This window comes from Bos indicus x Bos taurus, chromosome 20 (assembly GCF_003369695.1).
Source record: "Bos indicus x Bos taurus breed Angus x Brahman F1 hybrid chromosome 20, Bos_hybrid_MaternalHap_v2.0, whole genome shotgun sequence".
Taxonomy (NCBI): domain Eukaryota; kingdom Metazoa; phylum Chordata; class Mammalia; order Artiodactyla; family Bovidae; genus Bos; species Bos indicus x Bos taurus.
In genome coordinates this window covers 66,164,978-66,186,736 of record NC_040095.1, presented here as the reverse complement: position 1 = coordinate 66,186,736, position 21,759 = coordinate 66,164,978, and the positions used below count along the sequence as shown (strand labels likewise).

General features: G+C 54.2%; 1 protein-coding gene across 2 annotated transcripts in view; it reads left to right on the top strand.

The window, feature by feature from the left end:
• The window catches only part of TENT4A (terminal nucleotidyltransferase 4A), a 42,302-nt gene that overhangs the window by 4,074 nt on the left and 16,469 nt on the right, over positions 1–21,759 (top strand). For both annotated transcript variants that reach the window (XM_027519950.1, XM_027519951.1), the window contains exon 2: positions 21,269–21,392. In XM_027519950.1, coding sequence (XP_027375751.1) covers positions 21,269–21,392 — 124 coding nt within the window. The remainder of the gene's footprint in view (positions 1–21,268; positions 21,393–21,759) is intronic.

Sequence of the window (21,759 nt, the reverse complement as noted above, 5' to 3'; positions counted from 1 at the left end):
GCCCGGGTCAGCCTCAGCAGCTTCGGAAACCTCAGTTTCAAGGTAAAGAAAAGTCCTGCATAGCAAGTCGGGGTATGGGCTCCAGTTCCGCTCTCACATCCCGCCTGGTGCCCTGTGGGCCCCTGGGAAGGAGGTCCTGGGATGAGAGAAGAGGCCTGGCGAGGCCTGCCATCAGGTCCTGCCCAGGCTCGGGCTCCAAGTTTGCCCCCTCTGGCCTGCCCGCGTGTGCGGGGTCACCCAGCAGCCTCCCCGCAGGTCCCTGGACGTTTCATTTTTAAAGGTCTTCTGTTCCCCCAAAGAGAATCCGCTCAGCCTGAGTGTCCGAGACACCCACAGGTGCCATTCATAGGCGTGTCCAGCCGCTCCCGCTGGGCCTGGCCCGGTTCCTTCTGCCCCAGGCCTGTTGCCTTCTCCCCGCTCTCCTGAGTCAGCGCCTGGAGGAGGTCACAACCTTGCCCCTCCCTCTGGCCCAGCCTGCGGTCCAGCAAGCGGCCTCCCCTGGCGTGTCCTCGGCACTGGTGGGAGAGCACAGGGGAAGGCCCAGCACGACTGCGGACTGCCGTGGGCCTGGGGCTGTCTCCGCTCTCCTGCCTTTGTCTCGTCCTGATGTCGTCCTCTGAGCGTGCTGGGATTCGCAGGAATGGTATTTGGAGATCTGCCTTGAAAGGTGGCGCACCTGGGCCTGGTTTTTTTCAGTGTTCATTCCCAGAGGCCCTTGGTTGTGGAGGGCAGCAAGGGTGATGCACTGGGCATGTGTTTGCTGCTGCCCAGGCCATGCCTGAAATCCACTGCCACGCAGGCACTCACCTGTGTGCTGGTCACATAGCTCTTCCTGCCCCTTGCACCATGGCTGGTGTCTCTGCAGAGTGAAATTGGAAAGCTCGCTCAGGGTGCTGGCTGTGACGCTCAGGGAGGTGGCGCCTGGTCGCTGGTAAACAAGGACGGGCTGACCCTCAGGGAAGGGGCTGCCAAGGAGGAGCGGGGAAGGGGCAAGACAGAGCCCTGGAAGTGGAGGGGCAGCTTGTTACACCGGCTGGCGAGGGGGCCTTTGAAACGGGGTCCCTCAGATGGTTTTGTAAAAAGCCTTCCCGATTGCTCCTGTGTGGAGGGCAGGGTGGGATGGAAAAGCCTCGCCAAGGCTGGGCCGCTGAGACACGGCCCGTGGTGGGGACGTGCGCTCCTAAAAGGAAGTCTTCAGTGTCATGAAGTTCAAAAAAATTCCTAAGTGAAGATTGTTTGTCAAAGTAAAGTGTCAGACTTTCCTTTTGTTTGCCATTTAATTTGTGATTTTGGTCCCCGTTTTAAGTGGGCTCATACGAATGGAAGGAGAGGTAGCAGTCATCCTTGAAAACTGCTGTTGTTAAGGTGATTCTGGTTTAAGCTTTGGCTTTTTTGGTTGTGGAGTAAAAGAGGGTTGTCATAAACAGGCAGACACCAACCTGTGTTTTCTAGTTCACAAACCTGGTTTTGATGACGCAGCCAGAACGTGAGCTTACGGGGTGCGGGAGGAGGGCTGACTGACCCACCCCCGGGAGCCCCCGCGTCGTTGGAAGCCACAGTGCCTGCTGGGAACAGTTGCCGGCCTGTCTAGAAGGCTCCAGCTGGCCCCTCAGGGTTCCTCCGCTCCAAGGCTGCTGAGGGGGTCTGGCAGCAGAGGAAGGGGAGTTGGGCAGGCTCCATGATCGGGACAGGTGCCCGAGACACCCGCCCACAGTGCACTGCAAGTGCAGCGTCTTACGCTGAGATCTCAGGGCCACACCTGGTGTACTGCTGCTGTGTAACAAGCGTCCACGGGCTCCGGGCTGCGGAGCCGCTGTCGCTGACTGTCTCACGGGCTCTGTGGGTCGGAGGTCGGGCTGGGGGCTGGCTCCTCCACTCGGGCACTCGCTGGGCTGAAGTCTGGGTTGCCTACTGCATCCTCCACTGGGCTCAGGAGCCTTCTGCGAGCTCACTCCTGTTACGGTGTGACTCTCCCTCATGGTTGCAGGACTGAGGTCCCTGATTTCTTGCTGGCCGCCAGCTGGGGCCTCTTCAGCTCCTTGAAGCCACCAGTGTCTTTTGTTCCTGGTCCTTCTGTCTTCAGACCTGCCAGGCTTTGAATCTTTGGCAGCCTCTGCCAGCTGCAGAAAGCCTTCTGCTTTAAGGACTTGTGGAGTTGGGTCAGGCCCACCAGGGGACTGTGCTAAGGGCTCGCAGTAATACAGTGTGGTCCCAGGAGACACGAGCATTTCCTCAGGGCTGCAGGTTCTGGATCTTCCGGGGTGGAGGTGGGGAGGTGTTCTCTTGTAGATGACCTGTCTGCCTGGGAACTCGGGCTGCACTTTTCTTTTCCAACACTGCTCTCCTTTGACTGGACACTAGCCCGTCACTATGACTGGCAGATTGTCTGTCTTCTGGTCTGGTTGTCACCAGTGAACTCGGGCAGCCAGCACGACCATAGCTCTGAGTGCCTGTCTGTGTCTCTCTCATGTGGACTGTTCTTAAAATATGTTATCTGAGCAGAGTTTATGTGAATGCTGTGGACATACAAAAATCTCAGAGATTGAGAAGTCATGTGTGTGAGGTGTCCTGCCTTGGCTCGCTTAGCGAAGCTGCCCTTTCTGCGCCGGGGAAGGGTGGCCGGTGACTTGCCTGGTCACCCCTGAATTACCCCACAGTCCCTCTGTGCTTTCAGAAGACCCAGCCCAGGTCCCGGGACTGGTGCCTTGCTCAGAAGCCCCGCCTCAGGGCTCTCCCCTTTCCTGTGGAGTTATTGCTGCTCTTGAGAACTGGCGCTGACTCTCCTGTGTTTTTTCGGGGGAGAGTGGGCTGTGTCCTACCCTGCATTCCCAGTGCCAGGCACAGTCTAGCCACTGGTGTGTGTCTGGTGGGCGAGTGAGCGAATGAATGAGAGAAAGAAAGGAAGAGAGTCTGGCAGGTGTGGCAAGTCTGCAGAGTTGAAATAAACCAAATGCTAAAAATAACTTTCACTGTTTTTCTTAGAATTTTTGAAGATTTGATTGCTAACTGAGGTTATTTAAGTGCAGAATGAAGTAAGATCTATCACAGTGTATCTGCCTCCCTTCCTGAAAAGTTGCAGAAGTCAGGTTTACGCTTTGCAACCCAGGATGTGAAAAACAGAATGTTCAACAGTTAGAAAGGCACCTCCAAAAAAAAAAAAAAAAAAAGAAAGGCACCTCCATTTAGTTTTTAACTGGTTTCTCTTTCTTATTATTAAATTAACGCCTAACACTAGGAGGCAGAAAGCTTGGTGCCCAGTCGGTATCCTGCAACCGGGTCCCACGTGCCCTGGGCTTCCGAGGCCCGGCTTCCCTTTGCTGTGGGGAGGGGCAGTGGAGGCTGGGCCCACACCGGCCTGAGGCGGCTCTGCACTCGAAGGTGGACTGCGCTGAGGTTCCCCTTGGCGGGGAGTGGCTTCAATTATCAGCACCATGCCCTTTTCTTGTGGGTTTGTGCTCCTTTTAACTCCCAAGTCAGCTGCTGTGCATAGCCATTTCAGCTCTGTGTGGTTGAGATCAGAGTCAACTTCCTAAGTGATAACAGGTGGATTGTAGGTAGTTTCTATCTTTTCACGTTTGGAAGGGATTTTGCTAGAAGCACCATCGCACTGACATTACTCGCTGGCTTGCTCGGACGCTGTCAGTTGTGTCTGGCTCTTTATAACCCCGTGGACTGTAGCCCGCCAGGCTCCTCTGTCTGTGGGGATTCTCCAGGCAAGAATACTGGAGTGGGTTGCTATGCCCTCCTCCAGGGGGTCTTCCCCACGCAGGGATTAAACCTTGTGTGTCTCATGTCTCCTGCATTGGCAGGCAGGTTCTTTTCCACTGGAACCATCTGGGAAGCCCTTGAAAGGCATTTCAGATCTTAACATTTCTGGAATCCTGGGAATCAGAAGGAATGGCTAGGGTGGAGGAGTTAAAAGGAAATGAAAAATCAAAACATTTGCCTGGTGGTGGTGGCTGCGTGGGGAAGCACGGGCAAGGCCTTGAGCTCACTGGGTTAGCCCCGTCTCGGGTAGCCTGGTTTTCCTGTCTGGACGTGACTGGCTTCTTTGAGGGTCCTGACTTGTGAGCCTCTGTGTTTTCCCAGTGTGTTTCCCACTGTGGCGGGGGGCCCGGCCCTTCGCCGGACCTGTCACATAAAAGGCAAGCGGGTGAGTTGTCACATGGAGGAGTTAGGAAGGCCACTGGTTTCGTTCCTCCCTCTTCTCTAGAGAAATCGAAACCAAAAGTTAGGTGGTTCTTGTTGCCAACCGGCCAACCGGGTAGTGGCAGCATTCCCTCTCAGGCCAGAGCCTTTGTGTTGGAGAGAAGGCTGCAGGGCACTGGGCGGGTTGCAGGGACAGCTGGGGCAGCCCCACCCAGGCCGGAAAACGCATTCTCCCTTTGATCCCAACAAACTTTTCTGCTTTTAAAAATTAAAACAGTGCCTGAGTCTTGGGTCCTCTAGGTTTAAGCGTCCTGTTTTCCCAGAGCTTCCAGGGTCCTCTGTGTATTTACCAGGTGTGTGGGGGCTGCCCTGTGTAACTTGCTTAGAAGCCTTTGGGAGTTTGGTCTTGTCTTGAGTAGAAGGGGCAGGTGTTAATGCTGTTTCTCTGAGCTCCTTGCAGCCTTCAGCATGTGCTCTGGGTTGTGTCACGACTTGCGACTGAACGGCAGCTATGTGTTGTGCAGGAAAGTGGGGTGAGGGTCCGGGTGGGTCAGAACTAGGGCCGCGCCGCCCACAGGACGTTCGTGAGGACGGGGCCTGGTTCAGTGCTGCCCAGCGTGGGGGCCACTGACCCACTGACACAGGGCTGAGGAGCTGGGTTTTCATCATACTTAAATTTACTTAAAATTTAAACAACTTTACGTTCGACAGCACTGAACTGCAGTAACTTCAGATTCTTTACTCAAAACACGGTACTTGATTTAGTAACTGCTGCCTAAATCACACCCTCACACCAACAGAGGCTGTGTTGCTCATCAAGGTACCACTGGGAAGCCCCGGAAACGGTGTTTCTGAGTTTCTAGAGGAATTTCTTTCCCAGGGCTGCTGTCTGCAGAGCGCAGGAAGCATAAACCAGGTTCCTGGCGGAGGACTCCGACGGCCGGGGGGTCTGCTCCAGCAGGTGGGCGGTGGTCTCCCGCATCCCAGTCTCTTCTGCAGGGTGGTCTCGCCACCCCACCTCCCCCCGCCCGCCCCACAGGTTTCTCCCTGTAAGCCTTCTCCTGTTGTGTAGACAGAAAAGTACAGCCTGCCCAGGCCGATGTGATCTGGCCAGAGGTGCTGCCCCTGGGACTGTCAGTCTGGCGCTGACCCTGGGGAGATGGCCAGAGACTGGGCTGGAGCTCGCAGCTCTGCAGACCTGGCTGCGGTGTGTCTGTTGAGGGTCATCTGCTGTTTTGCTTTCCTGGAGACGGCAGACCAAGGGACGGGGACCTAGGCCCTCCACCCCTCAGGACTTTGAAGGTCTGATGACCAGTGATAGAGCTGGGGGACCTGGGGGGGGGCCCTTCCGGCCTCTGATGTCCGAGGAGTTCCCCTTCCCCCAGGTATTCTGGAACTGCCTGGGGAAGGCCGCAGGACTCCTGCCATCGGGATTGTTCTTAGAGCTCGGGGTTTATGAACAGTGAAGGGTTTGAGGAGCTGTTGACTTGGGTTCTTCTGGAAGACAACTCAAAGATGGAAAAGCAGGGCTGGCGAGCATGTGCCTCCGGCCACCTCGGTGTCGAGGCTGCTCTCACTGTCCTGCTTCCTCCCAGGTCCTTGGGCAGGAGCTCACTGTGAAGAGCAGGTTAAGTTTTGGTAGATGACGCGTCCTGCCCACGGTGCAGCTAGAAAGCCGAAGAACAGGCGCCTCAGCCTAGGCCTGCTGGACAAGAAACCCGGCTTCCGCACTGCCCGCTGGGGAGGGGTTGGTGCCCTCAGGAAGGCCAAGAGGAAGGAATGTGGTGAACGGTCAGGGGAGCCTTGGTGCAGCGCACAGAGTATTCTGTTATTGGCATCTCCTCTGAATTTAAGCAGACAGGTTAAAAACTTGAGGTATAACTCTGGAAATGACTGAAATATAGGAAAGAGGATACTTTGCCTGGCTTACGAAATGCAAAGGGATTCTGAAGTATTGTTACAAGTTATCTCTTGGGAAGAAGTGGATGATGAATCTGTCTGAAGAGTTGGTGTCTCTGTCAAAGACTGACTCATGAGGGACCGACGTACAAACCTCAGTGCAAGGTGAAGTTTAGAGCTAAGAATACAGAGCTGAGTCCAAATTCCAGACACCGGGGACCTGTGAGTATTGTCACAGGTTAAGGCCTGGAGTGAAGGAGAGCTTGCAGAATTGGCCTCTCAGGATGGGTTTTAGAGTAAGCCCGTGGGAAGTAAGTAGAGGGCGGGGCTGGGGAAGATGGCTCCGTCCCGGGGCAGCTGGACAGGGCAGCTGGGCCTTTGCTGCAGGGATGGCAGTGGTCCTCGGTGCATGTCGTGGTATTTATTAATCATTGTGGGCCTCCCGAGCCCCCACCTCTCCAGGAGGAGGAGAGGGCATGAGGCTCAAGCCGCTGAATCTGAGTGTGCTGTAGGCTGACTTAAATAACGATATTGGTTTTATAAAACAGATTTGTGTGTTTTTTGGTAAAAAGTAAAAAGCTTAAAATCACTCAAGCCTACCCCCGGGAAATATCCACCGGCCCTCAGGTGACTGCCATTGTGGACATCTCTCTAAGTCCTGTTTGGATGGACACATGGCATTATCAGCAGACGTACTTCAGTGTTCCTTAAATACAATTTACTGAATTATTAATTTTGCTTGAAAGCGAAAGTAGGATTCACTATTAAATAGAATAATAGTTTAAGAATATGAAAAAGATGATGAAAACCTTATGTGGCTAAGTGTAAAGAAAAGTTGGAGTAAAGTTTTTTTTTTTTAATGATTTTTTTTTTTGCTGGGTCTTCATTGCTGTGTGAGGTTTTTCTCTAGTTGTGGCTGGCGGGGCTCCTCTCTAGTTGTGATGCTTCTTGTCGTGGCTTCTGTTGTTGAACACGGGCTCTAGAGTGCTGGCTTCGTGGTTGCGGTACGTGGGATTCGTTGCTCGAGGCATGGGCACGTGGGATCTTCACTCGTCAGGGATTGAACCCGTGTCCCCTGTGTGGGCAGGTGGATTCTTTACCACTGAGCCACCAGGAAAGCCCTAGAGTAAAAAGTTGTAATAAAATCACTTGCGTTTGCTTGCTGCCACATAGAGCTGTGAGCCCGTGCTGGGGAGTTGCCTCCCGCCAGTCACGTGTTGAAGCCCTGGTGCATGCGGTGTGGTGGTGGTAAGAGGTGGAGTCTTTGCGGGTGATGGGCTCAGATGCGGGCAGATGGGGCCTCATCGTGGGAAGACTGCCCTTATGGGAAGAGGACCGTGTTCCCTCGTTCTGTCTCCACCATGCGGACACGGAGAGTTGGTAGTTCGCACGCCCGGACGAGGCCCTCACCGTCGCCCAGACGTGCGGGGAGCAGGTGCTGGGCTTGCGGCGCCCAGAGTCGTGTAAGGCGCCCATCTGCGGGGCCCACGACACGGCCCTCAGTCTGTCCCCAGCTCCTGACATGGGCACCATTGTCTGTCACTGCGCATTAGGCATTGGTGTCTTGTTCCGTCACTGTGATCACTGCCTTCGTTTATTGAGCTCCTCCTGAGTGCCAGGCCCTGTTCTGAACACTGTGGACTCGTTGAATCTTCATGATGATGCCGCGTTGGGGGTGCCGTCAGCAGCCCCGTGTTTTCCGGGGTAAACAGGCCCAGAGTGGTGGGGATCCCGCCCCGACCCCGCAGTCTGCAGTCGCTCAGCCTCGATTCTGCACTTGTGCAGACGTCATGCTGGGCACCAGGTTGTCCCTGCACGCCACCAGCTTTCCACATTCTGGCAGGCGTCTTTGTGGGGCTACCCTGCGTGTGAGCACTGGCGCTGGCTGGGTCTGAGCCCTCGCTCCCCCTGGCCCTCATCCCCTGGCCGCTCCACGGGCTGGGGCCTACCAGTCTGGTGTACAGGAGAGCTCGTGGGCATGTGCTCCCCAAAGCCTGCGGGGAGCCAGCGTCGTGTCCTCAGCGTGCTGCCCACCGTCTCAGTGTCGTCAGAGATCTGAGGCAGGACAGAGCTCTGCTCAGGGACGCTGGTTGCTTCTGGATGCCCGAGGCTGTCTCCCGTCCTTACCTGGTCCTTTCTGCGGCAGGGCCCTGCCTCAGGCCTTCTTGCAGCCGCCCTGCCATCCACATACCAGGCTCTGCCTTGACTTTCGGGGCTGGGTGCTTGTTGGTTTCATCTTCCTGTTGGCGGGAGTCTTCCACCTTCTCCACGTGGACAGCCTGCCTTCTCTCTTTCCCCTCTTTGTCCGCCCTCCTTAAACTGGCCCTTCCCAGGCTGTTGCTGTAGTGGCTCCCCTGTGCTCCCTGTGGCTCCTCACCCTCCTTTCGCCCCCTGTTTATGGCCACATTCTTAGCTAGGTTTTCCATAGCATGAGGCACAGGAGTGGGTTTTCCTGGCCCCAGCCGGCGTCCACTCCTGCACTGGGTTGCCGTCCTGGTGACCTTCGGCATCCTGGTCTCTGCCTCTCGGTTTGCTCTGCCTTGGTCCTGGGCTGCGGTCCCTGAGGATGCGGCATGAGGGTGTCCGAGCCCTCCCACTCCCCTGGAATGTTCCCTTTCTGGCCAGCTGCAGGCCGGAGGGGCTGCTGTGCCTTCGGCGGGCTCTCTGGGACCCGTGGCCCCTGGGTGGAGAGGAGAGTCTTGGAGCAAGTCTGTGGGCCACCTTTTGGGGCTTGAAGCCTGTTCCCTGAAGAGCTCGGCTTCTTGGGGCCCAGCTCCCGTGCTTTCATGGGGGGTCTCCAGGCCTGGCGTCCGTCTGCTCTGAGGTGAGGTCAGCCCAGGGGTGGCTGGCCCTCGTTGCTGGTGTGTCGGCCCCAGGCTCTCTCTGCTCCAGGCGGTGCCAGGTTCTTCTGGCCTCCAGGGCTGCCCTGATCTATGAACGTCTGGCTGCGTCTTGCCCTCTGTCCTAGCTCTTGCACCAGCTCATTGGGAGGCTGCCCCTGACCCCACACCGTGGAGTAGCCGTGATGTTGGCCACGGCCACCGTCTGGAATCTCTGCAGGGTGTGCTGTGCTTCACGTTGGTTTAGTTGCTTGCTTGGCTTCCTCCTCCACGGCCCCTGACCCAGCTCCACGAGACGAGGGCCTGCTTTTCTCTGTCTGGCGCTCTGTGTAGCTGGGGTCAGAGCCTGCTCCACCGGGGTTGGCTGAAGGAGCCAGACGATGACTCGCGTCTGCTTTCTGGTCTTCAGTGTGGACCTAAACCTTCGGGGCCAGTGAGTTCTGTGTTTTGTCCTCCCTGCCTGCCTGCCTGTCTGTCTGTTTTTACTAGTTTTCAGCACTGTTGTGTTGTCCCCCTTTTCTGTAAAATGTTTTCCTGGTTGTCCTGGGGGGGCCTTGGGAGGTTGGCGTGTGCTTTTGCTGGTGTCTTGAGCCAAAACCCCAGGCCTGACCCTGAGACTCGAGAGATGGACATGTCTCAGTCATGCTGGGCAGAACTGGAATAAACGATTTACTGCCTGCTCTACACATGTCGAGAACTTTTGCCGATTGAATGAAAAGTAAACATTTGATAGTTAAAAGTTATGTTTTTATTCTTCTGGTATCATAGGTCACACTTGACTTTGATGTATACACAAATACTGGATACCGTGAAATTAAGTAGCTTTAATTACAGTGGACTTTAAGAAATGCTGACACACGGGCGTGTGGGGAGACTTGGCTCTCATGTGGCCAGCAGCGCACAGGCGCCTGGCGGTGACAAGCGCCCACGTGGTCATGTCCATGGTCTGCCGGGAGCGGGCTCAGGCTCACCGAGTGCCCCCCTGGGTCCCAGGAACATGGATGGTGGTTGGCAACGCCCTCCATCAGGTATGCCACACAGCGTTCTCTGGGGAGAGGCACACAAGGTGTCTGGCGTCGCTGCCCAGTGGTCGGGGCCAGGGACAGAGCAGCTGGCTGGGCAGAGGTCTGCAGGAAGCGGGGGGTGTGCTGGGGAGCACGGAGGCTCCAGGGGGCTCTCGCAGCAGCGCAAGCAGAGACACGTGAACCTCGGGTTCCTGCCAGCAGGTTCCATGTGGGCTGCGAGGCTTGGGCTGGATGCCAGCCTCTGAGCATCTGTAAGGTGGGAGGGGGAGGGGTTCTGAGGGTCGTGCTCGTAACGTGTGTCACAGGTGAGTGGCCCCAGCAGGCAGGTGTGCGTGTCAGTTACTGTCTGCCTGGTAAGAATACTGATACGATAACATTGCTAGTGAATTTTAGCAGTTTCTAATTTGGGAAGATCCCCTGGAGGAGGAAATGGCAACCTGCTCCAGTATTCTTGCCTGGGAAATCCCATGGACAGAGGAGCCTGGTGGGCTGCAGTCCACGGGGTCCCATAGACCCAGACACGACAGAGCACACATGTGACATCTGTATGTAGCCTGAGTCCCACCGGGCACAGCCCTCTGGCAGCAGCACTGTTGACAGGAGCCGGCCAGCGGGGAGCCAGCCGCAGTCCCTGGTATGGAGTGGCCAGAAAGACCAGCAGGGGTGGTGGACAGCCCCTTCCTCACTGGTCCCCTCCGGTCAGTCATCCACGTCCGCAGAGGTGGTTCTGGGCTTGTAGGTTGGCTTTCTTAGAAGCCTTGTCTCTCTGCTAATAAGCCAGTGACCTGGGTGTACTTTAACCAGAGTTCTAGGGCTGCACGGCGTTGGAGATGAGCACAGGAGGAGGCCCCTGGGCCCCCAAGGGTGCCGGGCAAGGGCCCAGCCAGAGGGAGCGCGTGCGTGGGTTTGGCCTTAATGTGAAGGCTGAAGGCGGCCCGCCTGAAGAGAAGTGAAGCTCAGCAGTGTCTGACTTTGGTCTTTGGAGTGAAGTCAGTCACTAACCCTGCATGGGGACGCGTTCTCTTGGCTTCCATTATAAAAGCAGTATAGTAGTTACTGAAGAAATTCGGAAAATAAGGACAAAAACGACCGATACTACTTTTCTGTTCTTAACATATTTCTCTCTTATTTTTTAATGTTGCTTTAAATGTGTCACAAATGGGTCATTTTGTATGTTTGTTTAAATCTAACTGTAGATAAATGGCTCCTCCTGTCTCAAAAAGCTCTTTTAAACAGTTTTCCAGGATGAAAATTAATGAACATTGTTTCTCAAATAACTAGGAATAGATACATACAACTTTTCACTTTTTATAAAAGCCTGTTGTGCATATTTCTGCCCGTGTCTGTGTGTTGGGTGACTTGCTGAGCGTGATTCCCCAGCCTGTGGCTGAAGGTCAGGATCATGAGCTGCACGGCTGTGGGTTTGAGTCCTGATCAAATAATACTTGCCTGAAAGACTGTGATGGCACCCCGTCCCATCATTTTATAGCAAATACATGGTGAAAAAGTGGAAGCAGTGGGAGATCTCATTTTCTTGGGCTCCACAATCACTGTACAGTAACTGCAGGTATGAAATTAAAAGATGCTTGCTCCTTGGAGGAAAAGCTATGACAAACCTAGACAGTGTATTAAAAAGCAGAGACATCACTTTCCTGACAAAGGTTCATATAATCAAAGTTTTGGTTTTTCCAGTTGTCATGTATGGATGTGAGAGTTCCATGATAAAGAAGGCTGAGTGCCAAAGAATCGATGCTTTCGAATTGTGGTGCTGGAAAAGACTCCTGAGAGTCCGTAGGACTGCACAGAGATCCAACCAGTCAATCCTAAAGGAGATCAGTCCTGAATATTCACTGAAAGGACTGATGCTGAAGCTCCAATATTTTGGCTACCTGATGGGAAGGGTGGACTCATTGGAAAAGACCCTGATGCTGGGAAAGATTGACAGCAGGAGAAGGGGGCGACGGAGGATGACATGGTTGGCTGGCATCACTGACTTGATGGACATGAGTTTGAGCAAGCTCCTGGAGACAGTGAAGGCCAGGGAAGCCTGGCTGCCGAAGTCCACGGGGTCACAAAGAGCTGAACACGAACTGGCAGCTGAACAACAAAGACTACTTGGGAGACACTAGTGAAAATGCTGGCAACGCGGACAGTACTGTGCAGTCTCCCAGAGTAGTCCTCTTCCCAGACTCTTAACCGTATTGCAGCCCAGAAGATTACCCAGCTTACCTTCGTGAGTGTAAGCACATCTGGAAATAGGACAGAAGATGTAGCTGTCTCCATCTGAGAAGTGATCCAGCTCCTGGAGCCAGGAGCAGGGCTGGGCAGTTCCCTCTGAGCCCTGCGGCCTGAAGGGCCTGTGCTGCGGCTGCCGTGCAGGGCTGGGTGGCGGGGTCCCGAGCTGTTGCGTGTGGCTCACCCAGGGGTCTTCTTGGCACCGTTTGCCCTGGCAGCCCCTTGGCTGTGAGCTCCTCCAGACTGTGGGTCTTGGAGGGCATGTGGGCTCCTCAGGACCCCACTGTCAGGAGGCTGAGCCCCACTGGTCATTTGCACCCCGTGACGGGTTGAGGACTTGCTTAGTGGGAGTTCCTTGCTGGCTTACTCCAGCTGGTGGCTGTGGTGCATCCTGGCAGAGTGATGGTTCTGAGCAGTTGTAACCACCGGAATCTCTGCTCACATGTCTGTGAAATGCTGAGATTGGCTTCGTCCTGGTCTGTGGGAAGCTCTCAGGTGTCTTAACCAGCATTTTCTGTGTAGAAATCATGTTAGCATGTCTTTTTTGTTCTCGCAGTGGGTTTGAGAAGACATGCCTTAAATTAACTGCCTCTGCCATGATTAAGAGCTTCTGATATCTGACCTCTTGCTTGCTTCTGTGAGGAAGAGGAGATAGTTGTGATTCTCAGGCTACTCGGGGCCCCAGGGCCCTTGCTTGGTGTGTGCAGTATGGTTGGGTTTGGTCTGCCAGGGGGAAGAGGTGCTTCCCCTGATCCACACAGAGGCACCTCTGCTTCCCTTCAGTTCAGGTGCTTGGACGTCGCCTGCACGCAGTTCTGTGTGAGTCATCCCAGGACAGATCTCTGGAGGGAAGGAGAGAGAAAGCTTGCTTTAAAAAAAAAAAAAAAATTTATTTTTGGCCGTGCTGGATCTTTGTTGCTGAGAGTGCTTTCTCTCGTTGTGGCCAGCAAGGGGCTACTCCTCGTGGAGCGCTGGCTCTCAGGTGCCTGGCTTCCGTCATGTGGTCTGCAGGCTTAGTTGCCCTGCTGCATGTGGGGTCTTCCTGTACCAGGGGTCAAACCCCTGGCCTCTGCATGAGCGGGCAGATTCTTAACCACTGGACCACCAGGGAAGTCCGAAAGCTTGCTTCTGCCAAGAGCTGAATTTGCATGGACCAGGGTGACAGAGTTGACGATTCCTGAGCTGCAGAGCCCTCTGGCCTGGCCCTCTCGTTGTCCTGGGTTGGCCTTGGCCTGGCCTGGCGCCCCAGGGCCCCCCGTCCGTCACTACGTCCTCCTCCTCCTCTTCCAGTCACTCAGCCCTCAGGACCCTCCCCTGGCAGCAGCTCCCCTGGGGCCTCCCTCTGCACTCTGGAGGTCCCGCAGCTTCCTGCAGCGCTGTGCTCTCAGGAAGCCCTGGACCCAGGTGGGTGCTGGCGGATGCAACGAGGCCGAGGTGCGGCCCGCAGGCAGGCAGTGGGAGCCCTGGCTCGGCGACAACCCAGAGCGCTCTGGAGGCACACGGGCTTGTGGTTTCAGTCTCCTTACACTTTTGAGCTTAGGTTAAAAAGTTAACCTTTGATGGTCTCATTCACGGTGTTCTAAATAGTTGGTAGAGATAGTAATTGGTCTGTAATATTATTTAAAAATAAATGCAAATGATTTGTAATTAGCTCACTAACTGTGTTTTAGAAAGGATTGTCCACCCCCAAAATAGAAGTCATTTGGTCATCCCGTGCAGGTCTGTCTGTCCAGGAGCCTGTGCTTTGTAGCCACGGGGGTGCAGGCCTGTCTGTGCCGTGGGCGGTCGGGCACTGGGCTCTTGCTGTAAGAGCATTCAGGTGGCTTGAAAATCTCCTCTAAGACTCTAGTGGTTCACTCCAGATCTTTTCACCAAGGTGCTGTTGGTGGCAGAAATGCAGAGCGTGAACATTGTGGAGCTGAGGGAGGGCACTCAGGTTTCTGAGAAACCACTGGCTTATCAAGGCTTGTAAGGAGAGCTGGAAGGAGTGGGAGAGGGAGAGAATGAGAATACATCAACAGTGGAAGACGGCTTCTAGTAAGTTCTTTTGCCTTTTTCACTGTAATCAAAAAGCCTGGCTTTCCACAGGCATTTGGAATTGACCAGGTTCATGGAGGGTGTGAAAGGGAGGGTGTGAAAGGGAGGGTGACTCGTAGTCAGCAGTAGGGGGGCAGTGGGGGCGGGGGCCGGGGCGTGGGGAGCACGGGATGGACAAGTCAGACGACTGAGTGCCCGAGAGCGCGGTGCTCGTGGGCTTGGGCACCGAAATGTCCTGTCACCGAGCTGGAGGAGGTCGTATTCATTCATCTCGTTTTTCTTTTCCCGCTAAGCGATGAATGAAGTCTGACTTCTGACCGTGGCTTTCCTTGGAAAAAGCCACGGGGATCTCACATGTAGGGGAACAGGCAGCCCTCTGTGCTCCCCCCTCGCAGACCTGCAGCAGCCGCCACTGGGCCTTCCCGTTTGCCCCGCCCCTGCCCACACTGTTTGAAGCACGTTTCGATGTCCTCGATTCTAGTCCCTGTGGAATCGTCTCCTGCCTGCTGTGGTGCGTCGCCTGTCCTCTTGTTTGAGTGCAGAGATGTCTCCATGGAGCCACTCGCAGACTGTGCCGTGCTGGCAGCGGGAGAAGGAGCCTTTCTGCCTGGGGCTGGGTGCCAGGGCCCCGGGCTGGGGCGGTGCTGCTGCCAGGCGCCCCCTTCAGAACCAGCCAGCCCTCGCTGGCTTTGGTTCAGATTTAGCCAGTGTTGGAAGCCATATAATCCTGCCAGCTCAGCTTCTGCAGGCGAAAATCCTCCTCCTGGAATGGGTCATCTGTTCTCATGAATAGCTGTATTAGCTGTGAAATGACATAGTTTGGTACCCAACTTAATACTCTGTCTTCTGCTCTTTAAAAACACTCATTGACTTGGATTTCATAAATATGGACAGCAGCCATGTATTTACTAAATAGATACTGAAACAAATGCAAAAATTCATTTGGCTAATTAATGTACTAAAAATTGAAAAGTCGCTACCTTTTGAGTGGGTTTGAACTCTTACAAGAGAGTGATTGTAAGAAATGTCTCAGAGGCTTGTTTTCTAGCAGTTCCTTAATTAAAATTCACCGAAAACTCTGGTCTCACCATTTGCATCTTCCTTAAAATAGCCAGGAAGGGCATCAGTTCAGGACTTGCTCCGTTGTGTTGTGTCTGTTTGAGATTCTTCCGCCCTGACTATTGAAGCTGCGTGTGGTCTGCCTGGCCTGTCGCCAGGGCTGGAGTGTGTCAGAGCCCGCCTCGCAGACACGACGTGAGGCTGCCCTCTAGTTCCTCCTGTGCACCTGCCAGCAAGGCTTCCCACCACGTCCCAGCTGACGGCACCTCTCCAGAGGCTAGAGCTGCCTCCACAGGCAGCTGTCCTGGGCTCCGTTGCTTGTGGGGTGACCCCTTTAGACCCTGTGGTGGGCGGCAAGGACACTCGGGTCTCCTTACGTGAGGGTGAGGTCTGTGTTGTGCAGAGGTGTCTGGAGTTGATTCTCCACCTCGTGTCTGCAGAGTCACAGTCAGGCCTCACACCCCGTGACCCTCTGTGGCTTTCTCTGCCTCCCCATGGTGCCTTGTGGCCAGCTTCTAATTCACGTGTTCCTTTGGATCTGAGGTGCCGTTACTTGCAGGAACTCGACCCATTTGAAATTGAAATATAAACTTCATATAGACAACTTTCTGTTCATTAGCCAGCTTAGAGGTGTACTGTTATGAAACATGCCGTGAAGAAAGAAAAATACTTAATTCTGAATTGGTTTGATGCTCAGCCATTGATTGAAAGATGCATCCCAATTTTAGACACATTGAAATGTTAAGGGAATATAGTACGTTTTCGTGATAATGGAAGAATAATAGTCTTTGCCCAATTACAAGTTACATCAGTTACTTGGAAAATGCTCTAATCAGGCACCGTTGTTTACCAGGGTCTTGTTGAGCTGTTAAGTCACAGTTTTGTGAATGTAGCAGTGTGTGTATATATAAATTATATCAAGAACTGTAACGCTTACTTTTAACAGTTGCTGTTCAATGCTGTCTGACTCTTGGCGACCCCAAGAATGGTAGCCCGCCAGGCTCCTCTGTCCATGGGATTTCCCAGGCAGGAATACTGGAGTGGCTTGCTATTTCCTGTTCTACTTTAGTGTTATTTCCGGATGTTAAATACAATTAATGGTGTAATGAGCACACTCATGAGTGAACTTGTATGTGCTTCCTCAGTTGGGTTTCCTCTAAAATGCATCTTTTTTCCTTATCACTTTTTAAACATTATCATTTTTAAAAAATTATACACAATTTAAATTATTTTTTGGCCATACCACGTGGCATGCGGGTTCTTTGTTCCCCAGTCAGGGACCCAAGCCCACACCCCCTGCAGTGGAAACTTAAGAGTCTTAACCACTGGACACCAAGGCAGTCCTGTTCACTTTTCAATTTATACGTAGATGAGTATATTCTAATAAACCCCCAAATTCCAGCAGCACCCAGGTGTCTATAGAGTAGGGGGTGGTCACTCTTGCCAGCTTGTTGATCACCTGGAGGAGGAAGCCCGGTGGCCTTGGCTTGTGGCCTCTTGGACCTTTCCCTGAGTTACATGAACACAGAGCGTGCGTGTGTGTGCGCGCGCGCCAGAGCCCAGGTGTTTCAGGCTCAGTGAGGGAACCTTCGTTCAGTCAGACCCGTGATCAGCTGACCCCAGGGTGTGAGGTTCAGTCTGAGAGTGCCTTGGTCTTTCTGAACAAATCCTTCCTGTTTCTGCCACGTGTAGCTGACAGTTTACACACCACATGTTTTTGGATAGAATTTCTTTGCGATGACTCGGCTGTCTCAGTCTTTGGGATTGTTGTGTTTGTGGTGGAGTCTGGAGGTCTCAGGTAGGTCCCTTTGATTTTTCTTCTGTTTGATATTTTCATTTAAAACTTTACCTCTGCCTCTGTATTACGTTTTCAGATGTAGAACGAGGCAGGAATCTGCCTTCCTTTTTTTTTTTAGCTACTGTGTCAGGATTGAGTTTGCAGAGAGGGAAAGTCACAGAGTGATGGTTCCCTGACCCCAGAGTGCCAGGACCGGGGAAAGGGCAGGCGAAAGGGCTGTGGGTGCACCGCCCTTAAACTCTCTGAGAAGGCCCCTGGGGCTTCTGTCGGGGCTCCCTGGTACCTGTAGGAGCAGGAGGTCCATGATCTTTTAAGCACCTGGGCCCTCCAGGTTATCGTCGCTCCGGTCGGTTTTGTGATCCCGCTTCTCTGATCATGATAGAGGAGATGGTCCGCAACGGTCACAGCATAGAAATTTTCCTTGAGAGGTGTGGGAACGGGTGACGCGGGCCCCCGGAGACATGATGACTAAATTGCATGCTGATGCGAGACTCGAGTGTGGTTTTTACGCAGAGGTCTTGTCAGCTCTGAGACTCGTTAGAGATTTTGCTGTGTGAGAAGAGAAGAGCAACCATGCTCATTTTCATTATTGAATAGAAAAGATGAAACCTCTTCCTGGCCATAGTGCTGTAAACCCTTTGGAGAACTGAAGGTGCGTGCGTGTTCACTCTCGGAAGCGGTGATCGTCAGGAGGCCCCGCCAGGTGTCTGATGCTGGTGCGGTCGGCAGCGCTCCGTGTGGGAGTGTGCTGTTCCGCCCGTCACAGCTCGTTTCTCAGGCTGATGGATGCTTCTTGTGGTGTCAGTTCAGTCTCTCAGTCGCTCAGTCGTGTCTGACTCTGCAACCCCGTGGACTGCGGCACGCCAGGCTTCCCTGTCCATCACCAATTCCTGGAGCTTACTCAAACTCATTTCCGTATTGAATAACAACATCCCAGCTGTTTTATTTAGGACTGTGTACCTTTTCCTAGGATACTTGGCCGTTTAAGTGACTTGTACTCATGCATTGAGTTATCCAGTGCCGAAGTCAAACACCTTCTGGATACTCGTTTTTGATGACATTGTATAGGGAAGGCCAGGTCTTCGGTGATGAGGTCATCAGCAAACTATGTATTTGATCAAAACGTGATTGATCCCACGAGTATTGATGGAGTGCCTGCTACAAGCCACTGCTGAGACAGGCCGTGAGCAGGTGCCCTGTCCTGAAGGTCGTGTTCCCCTGGCTGAGCCGGACTCCTGGCCACCTCATGCCTAGTGGGGGTGGGGGCACTGCTCCTCCTGCCCGCAGGCCCTGTGGGGCAGCTCTGCCTGGCCCCCAGCCCTCTCCTGCCCTTGGAGCTTCCTTCCTCTCAGGGTTCCTCTGAGAGCCCGAGCCAGAGGAGGCAGCTTCAGGGCTTTCTGAATCTGTCCAGATGATTGTCAGACCTTGTCATGTCTTTGTGCACCGACGGGGCCTCCCATTCCAGAGCCACAGCAGTACCTTGAGGGGCCCTGCCTTCCCGGAGGAAGAGCCCCAGGGTGGACCAGAGCCTTCTTGTCCAGCCAGGCCTCCAGCAAGATCCCTTCTGTTCCCAGAGGCAAAGCAAGCATCCTCTTCCTGACACGTGCTACAGCAGTCGTGAATTTACAGATGCGATTTATTACGTATCTCAGACACGCATTCTGGAGAAGGCAATGGCACCCCACTCCAGTACTCTTGCCTGGAAAATCCCATGGACAGAGGAGCCTTGTAGGCTGCAGACCATGGGGTCGCGAAGAGTCGGACAGGACTGAGCGACTTCACTTTCAGTTTTCCCTTTCATGCATTGGAGAAGGAAATGGCAACCCACTCCAGTGTTCTTGCCTGGAGAATCCCAGGGACAGGGTAGCCTGGTGGGCCGCTGTCTCTGGGGTCACACAGAGTCGGACATGACTGAAGCGACTTAGCAGCAGCAGACACGCATTCAGTGTCTCACGGTGGAACAGGACAAGGCAAGTCAACAGCCGTCTGACGCCGCCGCCGGTCACACGCGGCCCTGAGGGCAGGCCTCGGGAGGCTGAGGGGTGGCGGTGTGTGGCTGTGTCTCGCACGACTGTCCTTTCCACTCTGTGGTGGCGTCTGGGGGGTTGGAGTGGCCTGTCTCCTGATCCTTTCACGTGCTGAATGTGTGGAACGTGAGCTCGGATTTGACCACATCGGCTCTGCTGTTCTTCCAAGTCTTCCAGCCAGTTGCCTGGCTCCTCCAGGCCTGTGTCCTCAGTCAGCGTCTCTGCACCTCTGTGCTCTGCTCTTACCCACAGCGCTGAGCTGCAGGGGAGCCTGTGTTCCTGGTGCTGGGGTGGGCTGACTGCTCACCGACGGGCGGGTGACCCAGGGGTGTGTGCAGCCTCCCGGCAGGTGCTGGGGGTGAGGGCTGACGTCCTCGATAGCAGGAGGGTCCCTGGCGTGGTCACTCACCTGGCACGTCTGGTCATGCTGATGACCGTGCTGAGCTCGGGAAATTGTGGCTCACAGCTCTCACGACGTGCCATCTGAGCCGCTGGAAGGGTTGCGGGAAAAGGCTCAGGATGTCGTTGGCTCTCAGTCATTGTTGAGATGATTAGAAGCTTTACCCCCTAAGTCTTGGAAATTTGATTGCTGTTTTGGTAAAATTACTGCATTTCAGTGTGGTGTGACTTACTACCTTTTCTGATTGACTGAAAACTGGACTCATGGCTTAAGCAGTAGCAGCTTGGGGTGATGTTTTGTTTGGAAAATTAGACATGGTGGGCTCCAAGTTAGGTCCCCGGTCAGTGGTGGCCTCGCTGACACTGCCGATGTGCCGTGAACAAGGGTGGTGAGGGTTTGTCTCTTGCTCTGACCTGTCTGGGCTTTCAGTGGCTTCATGTCACTTGTAAACTGAGTCCTAGGACTGTCAGTGCAGGTGAGCTGTGGGGAGGTGATCCTGCGGGCGAGAGAGCCACAGCTGGCTGTGAGCTGAGTTGGTGGAGGACGAGATGTCAGCCGTCTGGCCTCACCTTCGTGGCTAGGCACCAGATGGCTCCGTCAAGTCGTGCCTGCTCTCAGGTGGACTGTCTTGCTCACTGTTGAGCTGATGTTGATATTATTAATGAATGAATTTCACTTTATCTTCTTTTCCTTGCTGCTGCTGCTAAGTCGCTTCAGTGTCGACTCTGTGCGACCCCATAGACGGCAGCCTACCAGGCTCCCCTGTCCCTGGGATTCTCCAGGCAAGAACACTGGAGTGGGTTGCCATTTCCTTCTCCAATGCATGAAAGTGAAAGGTGAAAGTGAAGTTGCTCAGTCATGTCTGACTCGTAGCGACCCCATGAACTACAGCCTACCAGACTCCTCCATCCATGGGGTTTTCCAGGCAAGAGTACTGGAGTGGGTTGCCATTGCCTTTTCCTTACTAGTAATCAAACTTGGAAGGGAACCAAGTAGATTTGACTTGATACATAATTTCTGGGAGTAGGTTATTTGCTCCCTTATCTTTAATCCTGCAAAGTAACTGAGGGTGACATGTCTTCCTTCCAGCAGAACGATGACCCTACGTTGCCCCCCCAGGGAACTGGCAGAGGAGTGACTCTGGGGGCTGGGGTACGAGGTGGCTTTCGGAGCCCGCCAGTCTCTCCTCAAACCACTGCTTTTTATTTTATATCTTTGTTAGAAACGATGGAGTAGGGGAGGGCTGAACTGACTGGTGTCCCTCACGCCTTGGTCGCTGGCTCCCGAGTCGTGGCCTGGGCCCTTGTTGCCGATCTGGGGCGTTGTCTCAGTGGGTCGGGCAGACCTGGCCGCTGAGACTCGGGCCTGCCAGGCTCCTGAGGTCAGGTGTCTTCTCCTGGCCTGGCCTGTCTCAGAGCCCGCCGTGAGGGCACCCCTGGGCCTGGAGCACACCCGGCTGAGGTGAGACCCCTGGGTAACTGGGGTCCCTGTCGTGCCTCCGTTGAGAGCACCCTTCACCTTCTCAGTTTCTTAACGTCAAGTCACTGAGACGTTTCTTTCGGATAAGACGTTAGATGCCAGTCAGAAGCTTTGGTGCAATGCACTCGTGTTACTCTGGGGTGCTGAACCATACTGCCTCCCCACAGAGGGGTCATCTCACCCTGTACTCTCAAGAGGAAACAAGAAACCGGATTTTAAGTGGCCAGTGATAGCTTTTGTGTCACGCTGATCTGATAACAGAACGAGCCGTGTGGTTGCATCTAATGGTAACTCCAGTGTGTTTCTCTTTTGTCCGCTAGACTTCACGAGGAAATAATTGACTTTTATAACTTCATGTCCCCTTGTCCTGAAGAAGCTGCCATGAGAAGAGAAGTGGTGAGGAGGATCGAGACCGTGGTTAAGGACCTCTGGCCGACGGCCGATGTGGGTATATGCGCCGTGCCGTGTCACTGCGGACATCCTGTCTGCGGGCCTGTGCAGACCTGGCGGGCTGAGCCCCCTGCTGCAGTGCTGGGAGGGCGGCGGCCTCACCTGGAGCTTGTTAGAGACGCACATGCCCCTGCCGAGGGGGACCCCGGGAACCCGGGCTGGGGGTAGGGCTCTCCTCAGCCCGCCACCCCCCACCCCCCACCCCCACTGGTGGTTCTGAGTTTCTGACGTCTTCAAGTGTGAAGACTGTCTGCCTTGGGGAATTCTTTTTTGGAATCTTGTGATTATTTTCCTTGTTTGTAATTTACCCTAAGATAAGTTTACCCCTTCCCGCATCAGACTTCGTAGCAGGGTTCCATTG